The 23,833-nt window shown below is 26.6% G+C and overlaps 1 protein-coding gene and 1 long non-coding RNA gene across 2 annotated transcripts; both read right to left on the bottom strand.

The window, feature by feature from the left end:
• Positions 1-417: 417 nt before the first annotated feature.
• LOC111034774 lies at positions 418-1,296 on the bottom strand. The gene is made up of 4 exons (XR_002604584.1): positions 1,140-1,296; positions 843-1,006; positions 645-783; positions 418-526 (listed from the first exon to the last, which is right to left on the bottom strand). It is a non-coding gene; the product is annotated as an uncharacterized LOC111034774 (long non-coding RNA).
• Positions 1,297-5,285: 3,989 nt separating this feature from the next.
• On the bottom strand, positions 5,286-22,851 carry LOC111034761 (putative sodium-coupled neutral amino acid transporter 11). The gene is made up of 9 exons (XM_022316115.1): positions 22,668-22,851; positions 16,686-16,773; positions 13,522-13,731; positions 9,310-9,562; positions 9,120-9,205; positions 8,196-8,357; positions 7,869-8,125; positions 7,013-7,096; positions 5,286-6,343 (listed from the first exon to the last, which is right to left on the bottom strand). Exons 1-9 carry the CDS (start codon positions 22,767-22,769, stop codon positions 6,161-6,163), a joined length of 1,425 nt encoding a protein of 474 aa, XP_022171807.1. The 5' UTR covers positions 22,770-22,851; the 3' UTR covers positions 5,286-6,160.
• Positions 22,852-23,833: the final 982 nt, after the last annotated feature.

Below are 23,833 nucleotides of genomic sequence, written 5' to 3' on the forward strand. Positions count from 1 at the left end.
TAGATACTTTAAATTTTCACTGGATTTTTATGTTACCATTTCCTTTATATTGTATCTTTTTGAGCTATTAATAAGTATAAGACAATTTCGACATTTTCTAATTTTATTATTTCTTACAAAGTTCTCCATAAGTTCTCCTACCTAAAAAAAATTTCCTTGAAGTTAAATACATTCATTATATGGGTGTTTGAAATTTCACTTTATATTTTTCTTGTCGTTTTCTATAAAAGAGAAATTTTCAATTTTTAATACTCTTTACCTACAGATGGATAATGTTCGATAGTAATGAATACAATAATTAACTATAACTAAATCCCAATTAAATTATTGAAATAATACTACAAACCAACCTTCCCTTGATCTCTCTTGACAACATTGTATTCACCATTCCAATCGATACAAACAGGTGCTACAAGCCTACAACATCATTAAAAGAAACTAGGTTTTGTAATACAATTATAGCTATACGTTCAGCATACGACAAAGTAAGAGGTGTATGATGTTCATTCAGGTAAATCATTTCTACCTCAAAAATTATTTTAAATTATAATATATCATTAAATGAAAATATAAAATAAATATATAAAATAATAATAATAAATATATTATAAATTAATATATTAAATGAATCATTAATAACTTACATTTATTATTTTAGTAAATTCACTGTCTATTACTTTAATATCTTTAGTATATTTTCCAACAGCAATTCTGTATAGGCCATTATTTACTGATATTAACTCAGATGACACATATCAACATTTTTCTTAACACAATAAGCAGCTTAAAATGATATTTATTTAAGTTTCATTTTTTTTAAATACATTAAAGAAAGATTTTACCTGAAATTATTACATTTGGAGCAATAATTGATCCTCCACATATCAATTCATAATTGGAATCCATTAATTTTTATATATTGCAACATACCAAGGTGCCATTCCTACATTATTTTTTTTGACATTGGGAAACTATACGTTTTTTTCAACATATGCTCTACCACAACCTAAAACAATATTAGAAGCTCCATATTTAGATTAAAATGAGTAACAACGCATAACTCTAAAATATATTAGTTATCACACAAACATATAAATAATATTAATAATTAATTGTCATATATAACTATTATTTGGTACCTATGGTCATATTTGTTCCATAATCGTGCAGAGGCAATAGAGCACATAACGCTTTTGTCTCGTCTGAACCATCTGAACAATCCTTATGGCCATCACAAACCTGCAACAATTTGATACACAGTCCATTTGAACAATGAAACTCGTCCTCGGTGTTTCTATAATTTTATTCAAATGAGTGACAAATATGAAATAATAATTAAATATTTACTACACAACAGTTAGATTCAACCTTAATTGTATATTACTACTTATCAGCCATCTGCAAGAAATATGGTTAAAAATGATCAAATTTGCATAAAAAACGATTGACTGACATATTAATATATTATTGTCATGTTAACTGAATTAGAAACAAGTTAGTGAACAAAATATTCTAATAAAAATACCTATAAGGTATTTGCGAATTTGAAGTGTTTATTCAACTTAAGACTTTTAATTTAAAATATATAATATTAAACTATAGTTAAGTTATAAGTTGCTTTGATCCTATGATCCTCTTAACATTGGAGAGGCTTTGTAAAGTGTTTTTTTTATAAGTCTAGAGTATCAATAAGTGGGAATTGAGAGGGTCAGAACAGAACTCAGAAGATATGTAGTTAGTACTAGGCACGATTAAAGACACGGCCTCAGAAGATTTTCTGGGACCATTATTAAAGATATACTGGTTGCGCAACGAGTAACGACTAGAAGTGTCGTTAACTATTGTTTGATAAGAATTGTATATATATAAATATCTTAAATCGTGGGATAGGCCATTTGTGCTTAATATCATACGGTAATAACTAATAAACTTAGATCATATACACTGGATAGAGCTATAGCGTATATCACGCGTATAATATCCGAAAATAAAACGTCAGAACAGTATTTTAGGCTTTTAGCTGAAAAATATTGTCGTCGAAAATAAAAAGACAGAAAATATTTTTTACGAAACGTATTTTATCCGAAAAATATACTATACGAAAATATTTACAAAGAAAAATATTTTATCCGAACCGTATTTTAGTAGAAAAATATTTCTTCCGAACCGTATTTTAGAAGAAAAATATTTTTGTCGAAAAGAAACATACCGAACTGTAGTTGTACAGACTGAAGTTGTAGTTGTCACTTTGTCAATTAGTAATGCTTTTACTTGTGAAATTGTAAATATATACATAGGTACTTCATATTTCCGTCATTAACATTGTAAAAGCCTATAGGTACCTATAAGTATTTAAAAACGATCATTTTTCGATATGATAAATGAATTGACGTGTCAAATAGTTGGTAGAAAAAAGATTTGTAGGCTATTTACATTTATGTAACATTATACTATTGTATAGAACTATAGAAAGATTAAATTTTCATTCGAACACAGAAATACTTCTCAAATATAATAATTGCTATATGAAATGCCTAAATATTACACCTTAAAACACATCACGCTCCAGCCCCTTTCAGGTAAAACATTTTTGACCTAACCTAATGCCACAGCTGAATTATATTTCAAAGAGAAATTTGGCCTTAGAATTTTGATTGCAATCATATATTGCTTAAAAGCTTAGATGGGAATAAACGATTGGATTCGAAATTACAATTGTTTAAAGACGTTTGTCGAACTTAAAGAGTTCAAACAACACATTTGATTGCAAATTTTAGTTGACTATTCAATGTCTACAGGTTATTAAATTATACGTCTTCATATTATAGAGTTTATTAAAAAACACAGTCCTTAATGGCTATTTATATTCACATACCATACTTACGTACGTTTAATGTAATCTATCGAACATTGAACTTATTTATTGATTTACACATTCTTGAAGGTACATAAAATATTATAGGTACATTACATACATAAAGATTAGATACAGGTGCTTATAAGTTTAATATTTAATGTGTTATTATGAATTCATATTCATAATTTTCATTGAATATCGACGTATTTTGTATTTGTATTAAGTATACCCTATATCTATTAAGTATACCTATATCACAATAAATACTACAGTGTACCTACCAATAATAAATACCTTCCTGTACTATTTTAAAATAATACGTTATTCTAAAAATTAAATTGAATATTAAATTACTTCGGTACATAATATAGTATAGGTTACTTACGCGAGCCAGTTTTATCACTATTTGATATTTCTTGAATATTCGTGTGAACAATTTACACAGAGTACTTATACTTGTATAATATACATTACACTACCTACGCCTACCTATATAGATTGAATACGATCAAATTTGAAATTTTGTGAAATCATAATTACAGTCAAACACATAATGACGGAAAACTTAAAATGCACTAGATTTAACGCACGTACCGTAAAACTTGAACCAAACCATCATACCATTGGTTTATCAAACCCACAAATCTCAACTATCAAACAATTATTTAAAATAAAATTCATATTTTTTTGGCAGAGTGAATAACCTGGTTATAACTTTAAAAGGTAAGATTGATTTAAAAAAAAATGTGTAACGAAAATATTTGGAAGACTAATGAAAAGACTATGAATGTTTTAAAATATGTTTAAATATGTATATTGTGTAGGTATAGTAGGTATAATATGACTCACCAGCAGTAGCCTTTGTAATTTATGTTAACGATCACTCATAAAAAAAATGAATACTATTTTTCCATTTATTATGTCGTAATTACTGTAGAGTGTAGGTATACCTGTTGTCTCCAGTCACCACAGGTTACATTCATAATATTATCCACTAGGCTAGGAAATGACAAGACTCAGCCTTTGGACAATGATCTTTTAATCCTCATATACTCAATGTTTGATTTTTAAACTAGATATTATACAATATATAATATACTGTTTCTAATAACTTGTTATCAACTATGTATTTAATTATTTATTATTTACAATTTGGTTACAATAGTCCGTTAAATAAACAAATAATAAATTAACCTAAATGATTCATAACGTTTCGTAGCTTATCATATTATTCATACGATATAACTTACTTAAACAAATATTATATCATTAAAGATTCATGATAATATCTACCACAGTATAATATTGAAAATATTATAGGAAAAATATTATTTTTAATTAAATAAAACAATGACGTAATAAGTTTCCATACATGATTATTAAACTCATAGCACAATAAGCAAAATCAATTAGTTTTTAAGACATAATGAATAGCCAAGGAATAATACAATTGAAATATATTATATAATGTTCAGGTTTATATTAAAACCCTAAGCAACATTTAATTTCTGTAAACGGTTGATTAATTTATAATTATTTCAACTACAAGTATTAATTAATTCAGGAAAATATTATACAAAAGCTTGGAGCACTTATTGTTTGTTACGATTTAACATTTAATAAATAAATATAATTTAATATTTTAAAATGTCAATGTGACAAGTGAATGAACTTGCATTCAAATGTATGAATATAGTTCACATTTATGACAATATAATTTTAGTATTCGGTACCCAAAGTTTTACTAATTATTGAATATAAAGCAAAATGCCCTATTTAAAAAAAATTAATTTAAAACTGAATTTACAAAATGTAATTTGGCTTAGAATTTAGGAAGCCTTTAAATACCGATATCAGCTAAGTATTATCTTATATATTTTATTAATATAATATTAATGAAAATAGTTTTCATAACTCTAATTTGCATAATTTTACTTTAATCTACAAAATATCTAAGTTAAGATATTTTAAAAGTTATACAAGCGTAAACAATATTAAAAAGTTTTAATAATTGTTTAAAGAACTACTAATTTTTATAAGATATTTTTTGTGACATTTGAAATTGAAATTATTTTGCATAATAATCTATAGCCTATAATAGGTAATTAATCATACAGCTTAAACAGGTATCCCTATTAAATTTAATTGAAATAATATTTCATTTAACAAATAATGTATTCAGATCCGGGGGCAAAACTACTTAAAAGTTACTTTTTGAATACAATGTCTTTTAAATATTTAATAAAATTGGGTTTTAAGTTAATAAAAAATAAAAATACTAATGTATCATAAATTCAAGAGAAGTATATAATATATATACCTTGGTAGTAGATACCTTCCGTGATATATATTTTAAGACTATAAACTCTCAAATAGTAGTATATTTTATCATGATACATAATATATGTGTATAAGTATGAAGTATCTATGTGACTTTGTCGATTTATAAGATATCAGTGAAGTGTTTTTCGAAGGACATTAGTACATTATCAAGGTCTTATATCTGAATAGTTTATACCTACGGTTATATTGATTTTTTAATTTTTAGTTACCTACTTATTGAGTTATTTTAATAAATCTTATATTTGGGTGTAAGATCTTGAATATCGTACAAGTTTTAAAGTTTAAGTAAGTTTTATAGACATATAGTTCAACACTTGTACGGTTGTATCTGCAGATAACCAATTAATCATTGAACTCAAATATAACCTTAAAAGTGTTAGTAATTGGTTGACAAGTGACAACAATCGTTATTAGGTACCGGAATCAACCACTTTAAATTTTAATATAAACTCCAGTTGTCGTATAAACTATTAGTAACCTTGTTGGGTCTGACAACAAGACTATACCATGTTATTTATATTAGATTTTTGTTCTGTATAAATTATTTTTTCTAACACTAGATACAATATTAAGGCTTAAGAAGATTAAAAAATATTGCACTAGTTAACAAATTATTAAAAAAAATATCATTTACAAAAAATCTATGATTTAAAAAATTCGTGGAGAAACGAGAAAAAATAACTTTTTTTGATAGGAACCTACGTCAAAATGAAAACTTAGGCTTATCGTTATTTTCATTAATGAGATAAATCAACACAAATAGGTATAGGTAATAAGTAATAACTAATGAAATAATATTACATAGGTACTTTGATAGTTTAGTATACCTATATATATACATATATGATATATATGATTGAATAAGTAAGAATCTTTCTGAATTAAAAAAAATATATTTTTTAGAGACTAGAACGTAACCATAAATGTTATAATTTAAAAAATATTCGTATTAAAATCAATTTAGTTCAATGGTAACTGGATAATGTCACCAGTTGGAAGGTAAGTGTCGTTAATGTAACAGTGATCCATTATCTTGTCATTCTCGCAAGAATCCGCAGTAAAAGTTAAAATCTCGTATACGACTAATGATATTCCAGATGCAGCTACTATTGTACCAAACAGGGCCAAGCAATATGCAGGGATCTAAAGTAAATAAAAATAGTAAATACATTAAAATATTATTAATTTTGGTTATGTATTGCAAAAAATATTCTAAATTTAAATCATTTATAAATTATAAATATATTATCAGCTTACTAAAATAATAATTCAAACATTTCAGACTCTTTAAATAAACCTTGGAATTTGGATATTACAATTATGTTGTTAAAATATTTTAGAGTACCTTAAACTTCGAAGATTATAAGGGAAAGATTATTTCTCAACATTTATCGTGTTTAATTATAATTTATAGATTAGATATCACATTTCTTATAAAACGAAGAAGAATTTTTTTAGTATAGGTGACTGTTGAAATTGTATTTAAACTAAACTAATCAAACATATTTTTTTAATTGCATTAATTAAAATATATACGGTTAATGTTTATTATTTAGTAACATTTATTTTTAAATAATACACCTATAATAGTTATACCTCAATCAAAGTATAAAAAAATATAACACACGAAACGTAGTATTATAATTTATAATTTAAAACATTTTGTATTTTGTATTTACAGTAACTCATACGCATGCAATACTTAAATTGACATTAAAATGTTCCATACATAATCTTAGAATCTTCACCTAGTATGTTCAAATCTAATAATTTACATCTGTATTAATATTATAGTGTTAGATAGGATATTACCTTTTGCTTCCATGAATCATTGGAAATTTTAATATAAATTGCTGCTGGTAAAACAAATGCCAGTGGAATTGCGGCCACAACTCCCTAATACAAAATAATAATATATATATAATTTAAACATTTATAATTTTTATACTCTTTGAAAATGGTTTTCTGTATTGTTCCTCAATCAGTTCATGCTTGTAGAGTTTGCCTGGAGAGGTACTTTCAAAAAATATTTGAAATTGCTCAGAACTACAGTTAAATTTTTTACTTAGGTTAGAATAGTCTTTAAAGAACCCTTTCGTTAAAATATCAACATAGTATACTTACTACAAAGTATAAATGGTATATTACATTTAAAAAAAATGCCATGCTAAAGATGTATTAATACATTTATAGGTATCTTTGTAATTTTAAAACAGTCGGTTTTAACCATGGTTATATAATTTAAACTGCTTGTCAAAAAGCGAGCAATATTTTTAGAGTAAACAAAAATAATACAGAGTGGTGTACATTGCAGGGTGTTAATTATTATTTAAGTCGACTATATAATATTCGAACAAACAATGTGTGTATAAAATATATGTAAATGTTAAAATTAACTTTAAATTGATAAAGTATATTTCTCCATTATATAAACAATATTTACATATTACGTATCATTTTAATTGCACTATAATAAAAGAATAACATACGTTTAATTTCAAGATGCAAAAGGGGTGAAACCCTCAGGCCCAGATCACGTGGTCTGGTGGGAGGTGGGTACTGGCATGCAAAGCGAGAATGGGGTAGAGCCTACTTTAATAAAATAATCACTTTTCAATAAATGTTCTATACAACTTATAAGCTACGCTAAAAAGTATTTAACACTTACGTTTATTTCTAAGGCTATTCCAAGACATTTCGTGGATATGGAAACGAAGTAGGTTGCCACAAGAATAGAAATCGTAATGATAGCGTGTCTCTTTTTTGACATTGGAACGGGATCGGTACCACCCCTGAGCGTCTGATCGACAACAGCTTTAGTAACCATACATTCCAACGGAAATGTGAGCAGCGTTGTTAATGAGAACAACAACCTTGATACATTGATTAAATCATCGTTCCAACAATAGTTTTCCAACAAATCACCTACAGGTTTATTAGTGTACAACATACCGTTATCCAGTGTTATCCATTTTCAACAAGGAGACCAACTTACCCTGAGTGAGATCACCAAATGTAGCATATCCAACTAGCCCAAATGCGACCATTAGCAACAACGATATTGTGACCGCGACGTGTGTTACACAGTTCCAAATAGTCTGACTTGCTCCTTCGATTGAATCATACAACAAAAACACGTTGTGATGGCACATAAAACCTTAATGATTAAAGAAAAAAACCATAATATTGTATACTTTAGTATTTATACACAATAATTATTATTTTATTTATTTTGTATGGCGTAGAATATAAGAAAAACGCACAATCTCAAATGACAACGAATTGTAAAAGATAGTAGAAAATAAGTAATGAGTAACAATAAACAAATCATAATAATTTTAAGCAAGTAGTTTGTTAATCATATTATACATATAAAAAATAGGTAATAAATATTGGAAAGCTCAAACACACACATCTGTCAATTAATAATATTATTAGGGTAAATTACATTTCTGGTTCATTTTTTTATAAAATATTGCATCAGAGTATTTAAATATAAAATAAAGGGTTACATAGAAACAATTTTTTTATGCTTAATTTTTATCACTCAAGAATATACTTTGTATGATTGATTAATTCTGTTATTTATTCTAAAGACTTTTTTTATTTGCTATTATCTACAGAGCTTAGTCATATATATATTAAGTTTATGTACACTTTATTATGCATATCGATCAATCCTATAATATTATATATTTATATAGTTATAATATTTAAATAAACTAATTTTGAGTTATATATTGTCACAATGAAATTGGTATGAATATTTCCGAGATATCAAATTTCGATCTCCCTGATATAGGTAGTTTTATATATTATGATTATGTATTATTGGTATGTATTTTATTGAAAATATTTCGTAGAATAGTGTTATGTAAGTCAGTATTTAAAATAAAACATAGATAAGAGCAAATATTACCGAATGACATTATTCCAATAGCTTGAATCGCACCAGGCCGAGCAAAATCCCATGTGTTTATGTTACCGACTTCAGTTACTGTGGACCTGTGGAAATTGAAAAAGTGGATGGAGGAATTATTTTGAAATTTAATAATCGGTACAGGTGCTAGGTAAGCATGCATATGTACTGATATATAATTTAGGCTTACATGACGTCGTGTAGAGATTCGTATCTGATGACTATAGTCACGAAAATAACCAAAACCATGATGAAAGACACAATAGACGCTTTGGCTAGTCTCGCGACATTCCTTAGCATGCACAAAGGGGTTGTGATAAAAATTGTGGCCATTGCTATGACAAAGTACCGTTGGGCAAATACAGAGTCGTGTGGCAGCGAAAACAACCTAATCAAGACCTTTGTCGCAGTGTCCCCGACAATTATGTTATAGCTTATCATCGCTGTAAAAAGATACATTTGAATACAATTTTAATCGTAGGCATGTACCTAGGTACATATTAATTTAGACGTAACGTATATGATTTAACTACACGCATTAATATATTTTTATTACTACTGATGTACCTACTTGGGATATTATAGTTTATATTATTATCTCATGTTTTATTCATTTGTAACAAACATTTTAATAAATTCGTTTGATATTATGTTACCTAATTCTAATGTTATTGAGTACCTACAGATAGATACTCATTGCATACATATATTTGGTTATGTACATCACTTATTCATTATTCATTACACAATATGTATTTTATATTGATAATAATATTTGTGATAAAAAATATGTTATGTAGTTAAATAAATTGAAAATTAAATATAATTTGGTTATAGTAACAAACTTGATAATAATAAAGTGCAGTAGATATATTTTTCAGACTTGTAGTTAAAATTATATTATAATATAAGTGAGTTTAATAATGTAAGTAAATGAATAACAAAAAAATATTATTAAATTTTAATTTATGTACAATTTAGATAGAATGGACTATGGAGTGGATATATATGAAAATATAAAATCAATATTAATTAGTATCTATCTGGCTACAAATTGGTATAAATATTTATTAATTGATACTTAATAGTAGGTTAATATTTAATTAGTATAGTAATTAAAATATCTATCATCATTATTAAAACTTAAATTTTCTAATATTGTTTTAATTTAAAGAGCTACAATCGATTTTTCAAATCAACAGAAATTAATTTGCAAGGCTATACTATAAACTAACCCATGTTACCATATTTATGTACCTATTTTTAAAATATTGTTATAGACTAAATATTAAGAACTAGTAACTAGTAACTGCATAAGTACCCACTGCCACTGGTCTATAATTAATACTAGTTACTAGTATTATACTAGTATAGACCAGTCTATCTATATAGGTACTTTACTAGTGATATTGATTAAATTATTGTAATTAGTCTCCCTACTCCTACTATGAGCTTGCTTATAGAAGTATTAACTTGTAATGTGTAATATAAAGTATAGTTGATGTTCTAAATGTAAAGTTGAAATATTTAAAACAAATGTAAATCCAGTGGCGCTGAACTTATTGCTTTATTGCTTGTGTGTAGCAGGCAGGTGTGGATTTTTTCATAATATTATAATAAACTATATAAAGTCTTAGTCAAAATTTATTTTACTATATAAACTACTAAATTATAAGGAAAAAATCTATTAGACCTGAAAAACTATTGTTCATTTTTAAAACGTTTCATGTGTTTTTTGAGCAGAATAATTTCATAGCATTTGTACAAACATAATGTCCAACGCCCATACAAGGTTTTAGAATTATTCGAACACGATGTTTACACAGGTTTAATCAAAGTTGTTAAACATTGATAAATCCAAGCAATACAGCGAAATAATAATGTTGTATGGGTCTATCGATTTTATGGCTCTATATCGATTTAAAACCACGTATTGATGGCTAATATCCCAATAGCCAATCCTATATGCTGATATATTAAAACTGTATATTTTATAACTAAATACAATTAACTAAACATTTTTTAATGATCTTTATGATATTAAAATATTGGTTTTATTTTCACTACTATAATATTAGGTACCTGAATGAGCATATTGTATCACCAAAAAAAAAACATGAAAAAAAGATTACTATAAAAAATAAAGTTAAACGGGAATACATCAATATATAAAAAATAATAATGGAATCATGAAAAAGTTTTGATTTTTTTCTCCAAAAATGTCATAAAACATTAAATATTTTAAAAAAATACAATAACGTGTGTGTGAGGTACGGCGAAAGAAAGTACGCACGACCTAGTCTCATGAGTCATGCGTCATGCTGTCATGATAATGTATTGATGTAAATTAAAAAAAAAAAGAACAGGAAGTCGTTCTGATGTACAGTATTACTGTAACAGTAAACATAGGCTTCGAATGTACTTCGTCATTGAGTAGGTCACAGTAATTGATGTGTTAAATTTAAATTAAGTTATAAATCATCATTACCAAAAACGATTCTGCGCGGAGACAGTCTGTCGATTTGACTTCAAATAATATTTTATAATATTTAATTAATAATACTGTTAGTAGGTAAGTAATATAGTAGTAAGAAATCTTTTTTTCCAAAAATATCGAATATATTATAATATTATATATTATTAATATTAACTTATAAGTTAATACCAACTTATTGAAGACCGGAGTAAAAATATTTATAGTACAAAAAGCATACTGCAATTAGTATTACTTTTTGGAAAATTTAATTGTGTTTAGTTAATTTACTAAATAGTGAAATGTTTCAAACCCCTTCAATTTATATTCGTTGAATTACAAAATGATAGCTATTTGTTGGAAGAAAAATCGAAAATATCCATTTTTGTCCACAATTTTAATATTGAGTGCTTATGAAAAATTTTTTAGATATTTTTAAAAATTATCTTAAAAACTTATGAGTAATCTTGTACAACATTTTGAAACATTTTAAATCTGGGACAATTTTTTATCAACATAAATCAAAAAGACTAAAACTCAAAATTGTATGTCTATTAATAGCTTAAAATGACCTTTTTTGAAAGTTATAGGATGTCAAGAAAATGCCAGTACAAATATTTGGTTACATTTGTACACCCGTAGTCCCTACAGATGTTTATTTTTTAAACAACAAAGAACAAAATTAAATTTATTTCGTCGAAAACTAATGTTGCGTAAATATTTCATGGTTTAGCCGTTTTTTGTTAGTTTGTTCCTTGGGATTTTTTTTGTTGACTTCCCAAAGTACAAACTATAGAACCATTTTGTTATCAGATGCAACTCTAAAAGCTTAATATTGAATCATTTTTACTGCTCCAAATTGCGACGAAGACATACAAAAAAGCATTTTAAAAATGTAACATTATAAAGTTAGCTCCGATCAGATTCTAAAATTTTAATTTCCATTGGACAGTTAGAATTTAGAGTGGGACTAAATAGTTAAATGTAAACTTTCAATTTTTAAAATTTTTTTTGGGCTTTTATAGTTATAAAATAACGGAATTTGGTATGAAAAAATAAATTTAAAGTTAACACCCAAGGTAAATATTATTTGTTTTATCCAAAAATCACCCATCAAAGACTTCTCTGTAATAATAATATGTATACGGTAAAACAAAAAATTTTGAGTGGAGCATTATCCCCAAAACATGGCGTGGATTACTTCGGTGAAAACTAAAAATACGTTGTGAACATACAAATGTATACTACTTACGTAGACCCTACGAGTGTTAACGGTTATTAATAACATATTTCGAGTACATAAACTTATATTAATCTATAGTCATTTTTTGTCATTACTCATTATTCATAATGCTTATGAAGCTTAATATTAATACGGCGGTATATATAATAACATGAATTATTGCAACCTATATGTATTTCATTGTAATAACCTACTACCTACAATCTACATCTTCATGTAGGTATATTTTTCTACCTTTATTATCACCAAACACGTCTTATCAATAAGTAAATATGAGAATTTGAAATTAAAAAAAATAGTATATTATATATCAAAATAAAATTTCGTTTAAAAATGCAAAATTTAATTAACTAGGTAATTCTTATAATTCTTACAACAAACGGCTTTTGTAATTTAAATACTACAATATGTAATAAAAAATAAGAATTTTGAGATATGCCTATAATTATAGTTGCACTCTGAAAAATATAATTTGTTTTATACTTTAAATTACCTATTTAAGTTTGAAAAATAATAATCCCATCCAAGATATAATCTTAAAGGCGTTACGGCTAAATTGAAACTATCCACATGCTAAACCTAAACTCGTGTTAAGAGTTTAAGACTTAAGATTTTAAGAATGGTAAAATATTATTTATGTATTGATATTATTGATTTATTATTTTTTTTTATTGCTTGATACTTACCTATAAAAGGATAAATAAATTGTAGAAAGGATAAAACTACGAAACCATATCTGCCAAAGGCAGATTTCATTAATGATTGATATGAAAAAGAGCCGCTTATGTGTGCACTCCTTAACATGAGTACTAATGAGTAATCGGTGACAATCGCTACCAATGCAAATAATATAACTCCCAATCCGACACCAGATAAATTAAACGCATATGGAATACCTGAAACAAAACAAATTAAATTTTGTATCATGCGTAATCATAATTCAAAGTAATTACGTTCTTCTTATCTTCGGGACACGGGTGTGATTTATATGTCATATTCAATAAATTTATAAGTATGTTTATTGGCTTTCATTAATATTTTTTTAAATTTAATCAGCAACTGGGTTTTTTTTAGGTAGGTAACTAAAACTAAGTTAGCACGTGAATAAATCCACTTATAACTATTATTGTGTGCGAGTAGGTACCTCAACTTAACAATTTAATAATATAATACATATTAATTTGACAATAATTAAAATTGTAACTAATCACATTCTGATTCTATTATTAGTATGAACTATTGTAATTGCGTTTATATTTTATTAATAAACTTGTCTTAAATCTTTCATAATAAACTATTTTACAAACGGAATATATTTAAGGTTCTTAGTGGGACAAGAAAGCATGGAAGCTATTACTTAAATTGGTTTTACAATAATGGTGAGTCTTATTTGTTGTAGGATAGTATATACCATTATACCTAACTACATAAGTGGTTTAAAAGTTCCTTGTAGAATTGACCTATTATTTTCTCGATTTGAATTTTTACATAGAATGTTTTTATCTAAGTGCATAAAAATTTAAAAATATAAATACCTCCATCTTTCTGGTCAGTAATTCTTATATAGCTACTCGTTTCATTTAGCTTTCATTATATAGTGTAATAGAGGTTTATTATATATTTTATTTTAAACTCTACAGTTTAAGCAGTTTAATAATGATTTTTAGCATCGGTCGGTATAATATAGTTTCTGAATATCGAGGAAGTAGTATTTTAATAAATGATAATAATATTATATTAGCTATAGTACACCTATAATATAGCTTTATAATAGTTATTAGCTCATATTATTATAATAAACTAAATATATTGAATTTATAACTATGATGCATGTGAATACTATCACATATGTAATGTACATTTTTAGCATTGTAAAAACATTTTAGGTCTTATAAACGTTATGCATAAGTAAAACCCATTCCTAACAAACGACTACTAAAAATCCATAATAAAAATGTACAATATTTCAGGCATTTAAAAATATATTTAAGACTTCTTACAATTTTTTAGAATTCAATTTGTAAATCTTATACATTAAGTAAGTACCTAACACAAATTATATAATAATAGATACAAATTTTAAAATTGTAATAGATTACCTGAAAAAACTCTAATTAGTTTGAAATTGAATAGCTATTTTTAGTACGGGGTAGTCCATTTAATGTAATACACTCATTATTTCAGAAAACAATAACGTTTTTGAAAATGTTTTTTTATTAATTTTAAGTCTTTACAAAACAATATATTTTATAATTTTTTTTTGGTGACTACATACATTTTTAATTTCATATGCTACAGTAGAATATTATTCGGAGTATTTTGATCCATAAAATTCATTTTTGAATAAGTAGTTTAATAGTAATTAAAATAATGGAAGTATAAACGAGCGGTGAAGTGGATTGAGTTAGGGTTGAGAGGTAGGTACCCTCATATCACTCCATTCAACTCATCTTAACTTTAATTACTTATAGATCATAAACAACTGATCCAAAATTCGACTTTTATCGAAGTACTCCAAATATGTTCTCCTTCGTGGTAAAGAATTGCAATTACATGTTGTCACTAAGAATTTAAAAATAAACAAAAAATGATAACAATACAAAATTATAAAAATACATTTTTAGAAAAATATTGATGTTAACTTAACATTTTATAAAAAACTTATTTTCAATAGCGTTTTATTTAGTATATGGTGTACCACCATCAATTATACATATAATATAATTGAATAAAATAAAATTTCTAGGATTATATTTGTTGCCGAATATAAACAATATAACTTTGTCATTATAAAATAATATGCTATCTTCGTAACTGGCATTTAAAATATTCTAATATTACTTTATTCATTTTATGCGAGAATAAATTACTTATTTGCAGTGTGAACAATTTTTTGATTTTTTTAAAATTAAATTTTAGATGGTGAATGGTTTACTATTATTTAATATATAAGTTTGTGAAGTCATGTCGTAAATCATCATAAGCTGTTCGTATTTAGATGTCATATAGATTTGAAATGTTGACATATTTGTTTAAGTATTTATAAGCATTATTACAATCGTGATTAATTACATCATGTTTGTACTACAGTTGTTTGAAAACGTTGGGTTAGGTATAGAGACTTAAATCCATTACAGATTGTAAAAAAAATTATGGCATGTGATAAAATTTTAATTTTCTTAGTTAAGTTATACAAATACTAAATAGTTATTAATTATTCAATACCTTCATATGATTAATTAAATTGGTTAATGTAAATTGGCTGTAACACGAGCATTACACATTTCAATATTATATTTAATATTAATAGGTAGGTATTACTAAATTGGTGAATTGTATAGTGTTGTTATTGAGATCTCGATTTTTGTCATAAATATAATAATTACGGATACATTTTTGTGATGGATGTATACAATAGGTATATATTTACGATTTATGAATGGAAATTAATTCAATACAACTTCATATAATTGCTTTCTGAATATAAAATTAAAAAGTACAAGTATTTTTAATGATATTACATTAATGTGCATTGCTTAATATATTATTGCTAAAAATAGACTAAATATTCGACTCAGGAAAACAAAAATTGTGTAGAAAAAATAACTGGTGTCTGATAAGTAATGTATTTGTATCTAAAATAAATATATTATACCTAAAACCTAAATTTAATGAATAGTAAATACCTATCAATTCATTGCCCTCACCAAAGAATGATTTTTTTAATCTACATTTTTTTTTTTCAACCATACCAGAGATATCTGTATACTGTATTTACTTTATTAGTACGAGTATATTTAAATACCTATTATAAATAATAAGCCAATTTGTATTTAACTATGCAACTTACCAATAACGCCACTACCAATAATTGAGTTGATGTAATTGAAACTCGCAAACTTTGGACAGTTTTTGAGGTTGTCGCCTCCATCCATCACCTATAACAAATACAGTCAAAAGTTGGTATGTAAAATATTAGTTAATTAAATGCATACCTGTCGAGGTAAAAGGTTTTACAGAAACATATATTGCAGATTCAAATTATTATCGATAGTTATTAATTATTACTACCTACCATGCAATTTTTATGTCTTCAATAATCTAAACTTATGCATTATATTTTAATCCGTTAAACTAATATTTAAATATTTATGTGATTTGCTTAATACATAAGCTGCTGAGTTAAAAATTACATTATACTTGCGACGAGCATTGTACAATAAGTATCATAACGTACATAATGCAATTTCAAATTTATTTTACATTCTTATTTGTTTTTGTAATTATGTATTATTAAATGTGAACAAATTACTTCAATACAAAATATATGCATTAAAAAATAGTTCCCGTAAATTAAATTTTCAATGACAACCCAAACTGTTGTACCTATCTATTATTTAGTTAAAAATAATTGTTTAATTGTACATTCATCCAACTCATAAATAATAATTATAATTTCTTTCATGTTTAACAAAATAACATAATATTATATGCAACTGCTGTAGCATAATAGTTGTATATTAAATTATTATCCTATAATGCTATAAATACGAATATCTGTGCTAGTTATCATTTACATTATTGATAATCCTTACTCCAAAGTCCATACTTTCTCAAATCATAATTAAATATTAAACCGAACTATTTCATAATTGTAATATTTTATTTTGTTTCGTACACAACATATTATTGCTTTTTATATTTATTTCGTAATTTATATATTATGCATATTGTATTAATAACAATTAGTTATTAAGTATGAACGAGTAAAAGTAACCGGTAACCATTATTCAAGGTCCAGATTGCAGTAATCAATTTTTCTATGTGTGTCATCAAACTATTTCAATTATAATTTTATGAAGTTATTTGGCGAATGCGAGTATACATAGATTCAAACATTTTATTTATAAAATCCATTTTTAATCTATGAGGAAAGTAAAATTATATTTTTAAGTTCTAACTATGAATCTTTAAACAAAATGCATCTACATTCAGAGATTCATTATTCTGTCTACATTATATTTGAATTATATTTTTGCAATGTGCCACTTCGAAAACGATTACATGTTTAAAATTTATATCTAATTAATTTATAGAATAGTCAATATAATTTTCAACTATTATTCTATAATTTATCCAACAATAGTACTTCAAATCCAGTGACTTAATAAAACATTTAATTGAATATGAATATGAATATAAATTAAAAATTAACCAACTTCTTAACATGTTCTACATTAATTTTGGAATAAAACAATATTTATCGAATAAGTCTGCTCCAAATTTTTAAATAGTTACATACAATATTGAATATAATAAATGATAACAATGTTTGTTCGAACAAAAATGATAGGTTCCGAAAACAAAAGAGTAAACACATTGATTAATAGAGTAGCAGGTCTAGATCAATATTGTCACAAAATACTTAGGTAATGTAGAAAATTAATCAAATAAATGATCGTCTATAATTATTTAACTAGTACCTATAAAATTTCACATAATATTATATTTTTAACATCATCAACCAAATTGTATTAAATAAAAAAAAAATGATTTTTAATATTAAGTTTGCCGTACACTACGTTGGAACGGAACACATCGAATCGGAAACATGTCCACACACTAGCTATATCAGATCGGATCAAAATTCTGGTCAGTCAGCTGTCGAGAGTTGTCGAAGACGAAAGTAATTTTCCAAATACTTGTTACAATTTTATTTTAAATATGAATGATAGGAAGTAGCAGTGAAGGAGAACAGTTAAATGAAATAAGGTTCGAATACTGTCTAATACACAGAGATACATTTGAATATCGTACTCATGGATATAAAACTATATAAAAGTAAATAAATCAATACCACGAGATGAAGTCAATGGTTTTGTAAATACTTCAGATAGGTAGGTATGCATTTAATGATGTTTACATAAACCAGCATGGTTCGCCGTGGATTTAAATTTAAAATGGATCAATTTCTAAAAACGATTTTAATAAACAGTTTTTTTTTTCATTTTCGAACAACGCATTTATTTAAATAGTAACTACCTATACTTAACATTATTATTATTTAGCACAATATCGTATTATAATACTTAATATGTATACCCAATACTGTGTAGTGTAAGTTTTAAATGGTACATAGACGATTAAAAATAAAGAATAAAAGTAATAAAGTACTCCAATGCTTTATTTAATTCAATAATCAATATCTATAATCTAAATCATGTAAGAAAATATTTTGTAAAATTGCTCTGAAAAGTTATATTATTATTTTACTATTTTATCAATTTTATTTCAATAATTAAAATTATACATGTGCCTATGAAATTCGTATTAGAATAAATAAAATATCTACTTTTATGAAGTTCTGAATTATTTTATGAAATTAACAATTAATTCTTTACAATTATTATTAAAAACTGAAATATCTAAAAATTATTCTCCATAACGATGTTTTTTTAAAGTAGGAAATAGTAATTTTTTCAATTGCATTTGTTTTAACTAAAATTATTTGTCATGTATAGGATGATTTACCAAGAATTGTCATTTCCATTTACATTTAATAATAAATAATATACTAATATAGTAATATGTAACTTATACAAAAAAAATATTTTGTTTTTGAATGTATGCCAAAGCCAATATCTATTAATGTATACCATACCTACAAATCATTATCAAAAATATTTAATTTTACTAAAACCAAGTCTTTTCATACAGTATGCCTATAACAAATTATAAATTTTTTTGTTTATATTAAGGCTTCAACTACTAAGGTCATTAGCCAGGTACAGTGTGTGGGGAATAGTTGGTTGGAATACGTTTGTAATGTTTGTATGTGTTACATGGATATGTTGCTAAACCCGGGTGGTCACCCATCCGAGTGCTATACCGTCTCAGAGCGTTGCGGCAGATTGAGGGTACGACCATGCCTCCAAGTCATACAAATTATATTGTAATTTAGTCTAAACAACTTTATATATATAAAAAAAAAAATGATTATATAAGTCTAAAAAGTATAAAATTTTATTTTGGTAATTAAGTATTTTAACTATGTTTTTATTTTTTAATCATTTATCATTTGTATTGACAATTTTCATAAAAGTTTAATAATTTTGTTTTTTACAAATTCATTAAATGTTAGTATAAGTATAAAAAATCAAATTATCGAAATCAATAAATACAATTGTCATTTGAAATGAACTAAGTTGCAACATGTATTTTATCTAGATATCGATATAAACTGCTCTCGGTTGACGGAGTTTAGCTAGACATTTTTATAAGTATCGGTATATGATAGTTTTTTCTTTTATATAAAATTAACTAACAAATATAATAATTTTTATTTACATATGTCCGAATTTTGTTAATAATTCATAAAATAATATCATAAGCCAATAAAAATTTGTTTACAACAATAATAATTGTAGTATAATATTATATTTTAATTAAGGCTTATAGGACATATTATATTAATTTATGTGCCAGGGTATATTATATTATTGTTCTAAAACTGTGGTCCGACATGGTGACATACCTAACCAATATGTGAAAATAATGTATGTGGTGTTGAACATTAAATTTGTATAGACTATATTATGATTTATGGTACAAGATTTATATATGAAAATGAAAATAACGAAATACACAATATTATACATCAACTATAAAATGAATTATAGTATTAAGTATTCACTATATTAACTATTAAGTAAACACGAATAAAGTGATATCTAAACATTTTTTTTCCTAAACCAACCCGATATTATATTAAATTTAAGTTTAAACTTATTTCTCCTAAAAATATTTTTTGAACGTTTCTAAAATAAGAAAGTTAAATTTACATAATACTATGTCTGATACTATGACATATTTGTATAAAATATAATAACATATAATATTATGTACATATATAAAAAAAATAACTTTAAAATTTCATTATGAAGAACTTGAGGAAGTTACATTATGTTTATGTAATATACACGTATTTAAAATCCTTTTGATACTTTATTAGTGAATTTTCGGATAATTACGATGAACACGCCTAATAACATAAATTTAAATTTATCTTCATTATAGAATTTTTAACTTAAATAATGAATATATTATAGGTACCTATACCATGAAAAATCTAAAATACTATAATCAATTTAACTAATGAATTTATAATATTTTTTTTTGTTTATTTTGATTCTGATTAATTTGAAAAAAAGCACAATATGTTAAGCAACACAGAAATAAAATAAAATATAGTTGTACATCAATTAATCAGTACCTATTAAAAATGTAATGCTTATATATAGTAGGTGTTAGTCATTGGGTATATGTACATTTATAATATACACATTATATTATAATGAATACCTGGCGTGGTATTAATTTCTTAAACCTAAAATATTCATGTTACTGATATACTTTATGCATCATATTGAATTATATTGATACTATCGTCACTCAAGTACTCTAAATGGTAGTTATAAAACAGTATAAGCGATAAAAACGTATTATTCGTTAAGGTTTATTTTTAGTAAAATATTTTTTAAGCATAAACAAGAAAATCAAAACCAATATTAATACAATAATGTATTCCTAGTCCTATCTCTGAAAAATAGAAAGAAAATTTTAATTTTTCAAATGTCGTTCAAAACGTAATCATTTTCATATGTATAAATAATATGTAGGGTGCAATTTTTATACACTCAAAATATACTTGGGCCGTAATTTACGTATGTATAAAATTAAAATATGCCCATTCCGCAATTAAACTAATTTTATTCAAAACGCATTGTGATTCGATGTAAAATATGGAAAAAATTAGAAATGTAGACGAGTAAAACGACATAATACCGTATATGTTGTGCAGTGTGTCGCGGTATCCACACTCAGTGTCATAAGCGCCCTGAGTGTATGCACCAGCCGGAGTTGTTATATCTCGGATGGGTGACCACCCGGGATTTATCCTAACCACACATACACAAACTCGTGTATAACCCTGCCAACACAAAGACCTTCTGAAAATATACAAAGAAATCATTGCCGTACCATCCTGCACCAATGACCTATGTTGAGGAAGGTTCCTCTAATGAAAAAAAAACCCGTAAGCCGTCCCTTACCAACACCTGAAAAGACGCAGTAAAACGTCAAAAACCAAACAAGTTTTTTTAGAAATGAAAACCAATCGAAAATTATTTAAACTTAAAATTGATACTTGACTAATATTCACACCACAGGGCACAGTTGCAGGGTACATAATAATGTTGATGTAATATTCTGTCGTTGCTACCAAATATATTTTCTGTAGGCCATTATTCGTTCAGATTATTAACTAGGTTGGGGGACAATTTTGTTTTTGACATTAGTCATGCAATTAGTTACTCCAGTAACAGGACAGGTGGGATTTTAAAATAACGAGCTCAGTAGTTTTTTATTCCTATACCTATTGTTCTTTGCGTATATTGGAAAATATTTTATCAATTATTCAGTGGACAGCCGCAGGTAATTAATGAGTCAGTCAATCACGTGATGGTACAATCCTTCAATGCATGGTCGCAGCATGCCGAAAGTTTACGACAAAATAAAATTATTCGAACATCTTTTTATTTTCTTATTTGATATACATAAGCTTGGTATGGGGATGGAGTGGACGATTTATCAATATACACACGATTCGCCTATACATAACTACGGGGCAGTAAAAGCGATCGGGTGTGCAAGAATTATAGTACACGGAATCATTGATATATTATATGCGACTATTGAGAGTAACAATATAACTATTATTATAATAATATAATCGTACGCATTTTACACGTATTACGTAATAACTGATCATAACCTGTTGGCGACGCCGCCTCTGCTGGAGTATGTAGCTCGTCTCGTCCATGCCGTCCTTTGATGGGGCCACCAGGTACTCCTGGCTGGAGTTGGTCGAGCACATTGTGCCAGCTGTTGCCCACAGTCTTGGAAAACTTCATATATGTGGCGCGCGACGACCGCCGACGGGAACGCGCGAATTTGTATTGTGTGCGGATTGCGGCTGCGGCTGCGGCGGCGGTGGCAGCGGCGGCGGTGGCGGCGGTACTGTAAGTTCGCGCTTGTCGTTTCGCGTCGAGATGAGAATGGCGCGATGTATAGGTATACAGCGTATGTATCGTAATACGACGTACCCATATACTATATTATAATATTGTGTATATTATTGCGTTTTGTGGACGCCGGCGGTTGCTGCTGTAGCGACGAGAACGACTCGTTGCGGGTCGGTGGAAACTGTGCGAGGTGTGTTTTCCGCGGTTTAGCACTGCAGATAATGCTATAATATAATATTATTATTGTGTGCACGGAGATAGGCACCGAAGCTCCTCCCCACCACACCGACGGTGTACCGACGCACACCGCTTCCGCCAGATTACCCATCCGCGAGTATAATATATCTATACACGCGCGACAGTAATAATATTATAAACGATAACGCTCGCTGCACGAGTGTATTATTATTATATATATGTCTATATATTTATGTAACTAGGTAATGATGATATCAATTTATATAACGCACAATAACACTTGTACACGCTTATTTGATTTGTATTGTTACGATATTTTTTTCACGACCGACCGCGCTGCACGTTTTGCATGTGTGTATTGTTCACTGCAAACGCCGTAAATATTATGATACGTTTTCATTGTATAATATTAATCCGCATATGCCACGTGCTTGGAAAAATCACAATACCCATAATTTTCCCTGCCCAGTGTTAATTTCATCCCTCCTAACTCTTAAAAATGCCAATTGAATATAGGAAAAACCAATTCAACAAATAAAATGAATCACATTTTATTATCAAGGAAAATATATGATCACAGAAGCCCTATATCGGAACACTGCTCACCAAGTGTGATATGGGGGGGGGGCATAGGGAAGCCTTAACCCCTCCAAAACGTTATAAGCCTCCCGAAAGCCGCGCAAGGGTTTAGTCTCTCAATAGTACACTTTTAAAGGTA

The sequence above is a fragment of the Myzus persicae genome, unplaced genomic scaffold (genome assembly GCF_001856785.1).
Source record: "Myzus persicae strain clone G006 unplaced genomic scaffold, MPER_G0061.0, whole genome shotgun sequence".
Taxonomy (NCBI): Eukaryota; Metazoa; Arthropoda; class Insecta; order Hemiptera; family Aphididae; genus Myzus; species Myzus persicae.

Excerpts from the sequence above, each read along its gene's own strand:
- LOC111034761 (XM_022316115.1), bottom strand. The coding sequence starts at position 22,769 with ATGTGCTCGACCAACTCCAGCCAGGAGTACCTGGTGGCCCCATCAAAG. Across the intron at positions 9,563-13,521 it reads ATTTATTTATCCTTTTATAG|CGATGATAAGCTATAACATA; the intron begins GTAAGTATCAAG and ends ATCTTTTTACAG. Across the intron at positions 7,097-7,868 it reads GAATAGCCTTAGAAATAAAC|GGAGTTGTGGCCGCAATTCC; the intron begins GTAAGTGTTAAA and ends ATTTTGTATTAG.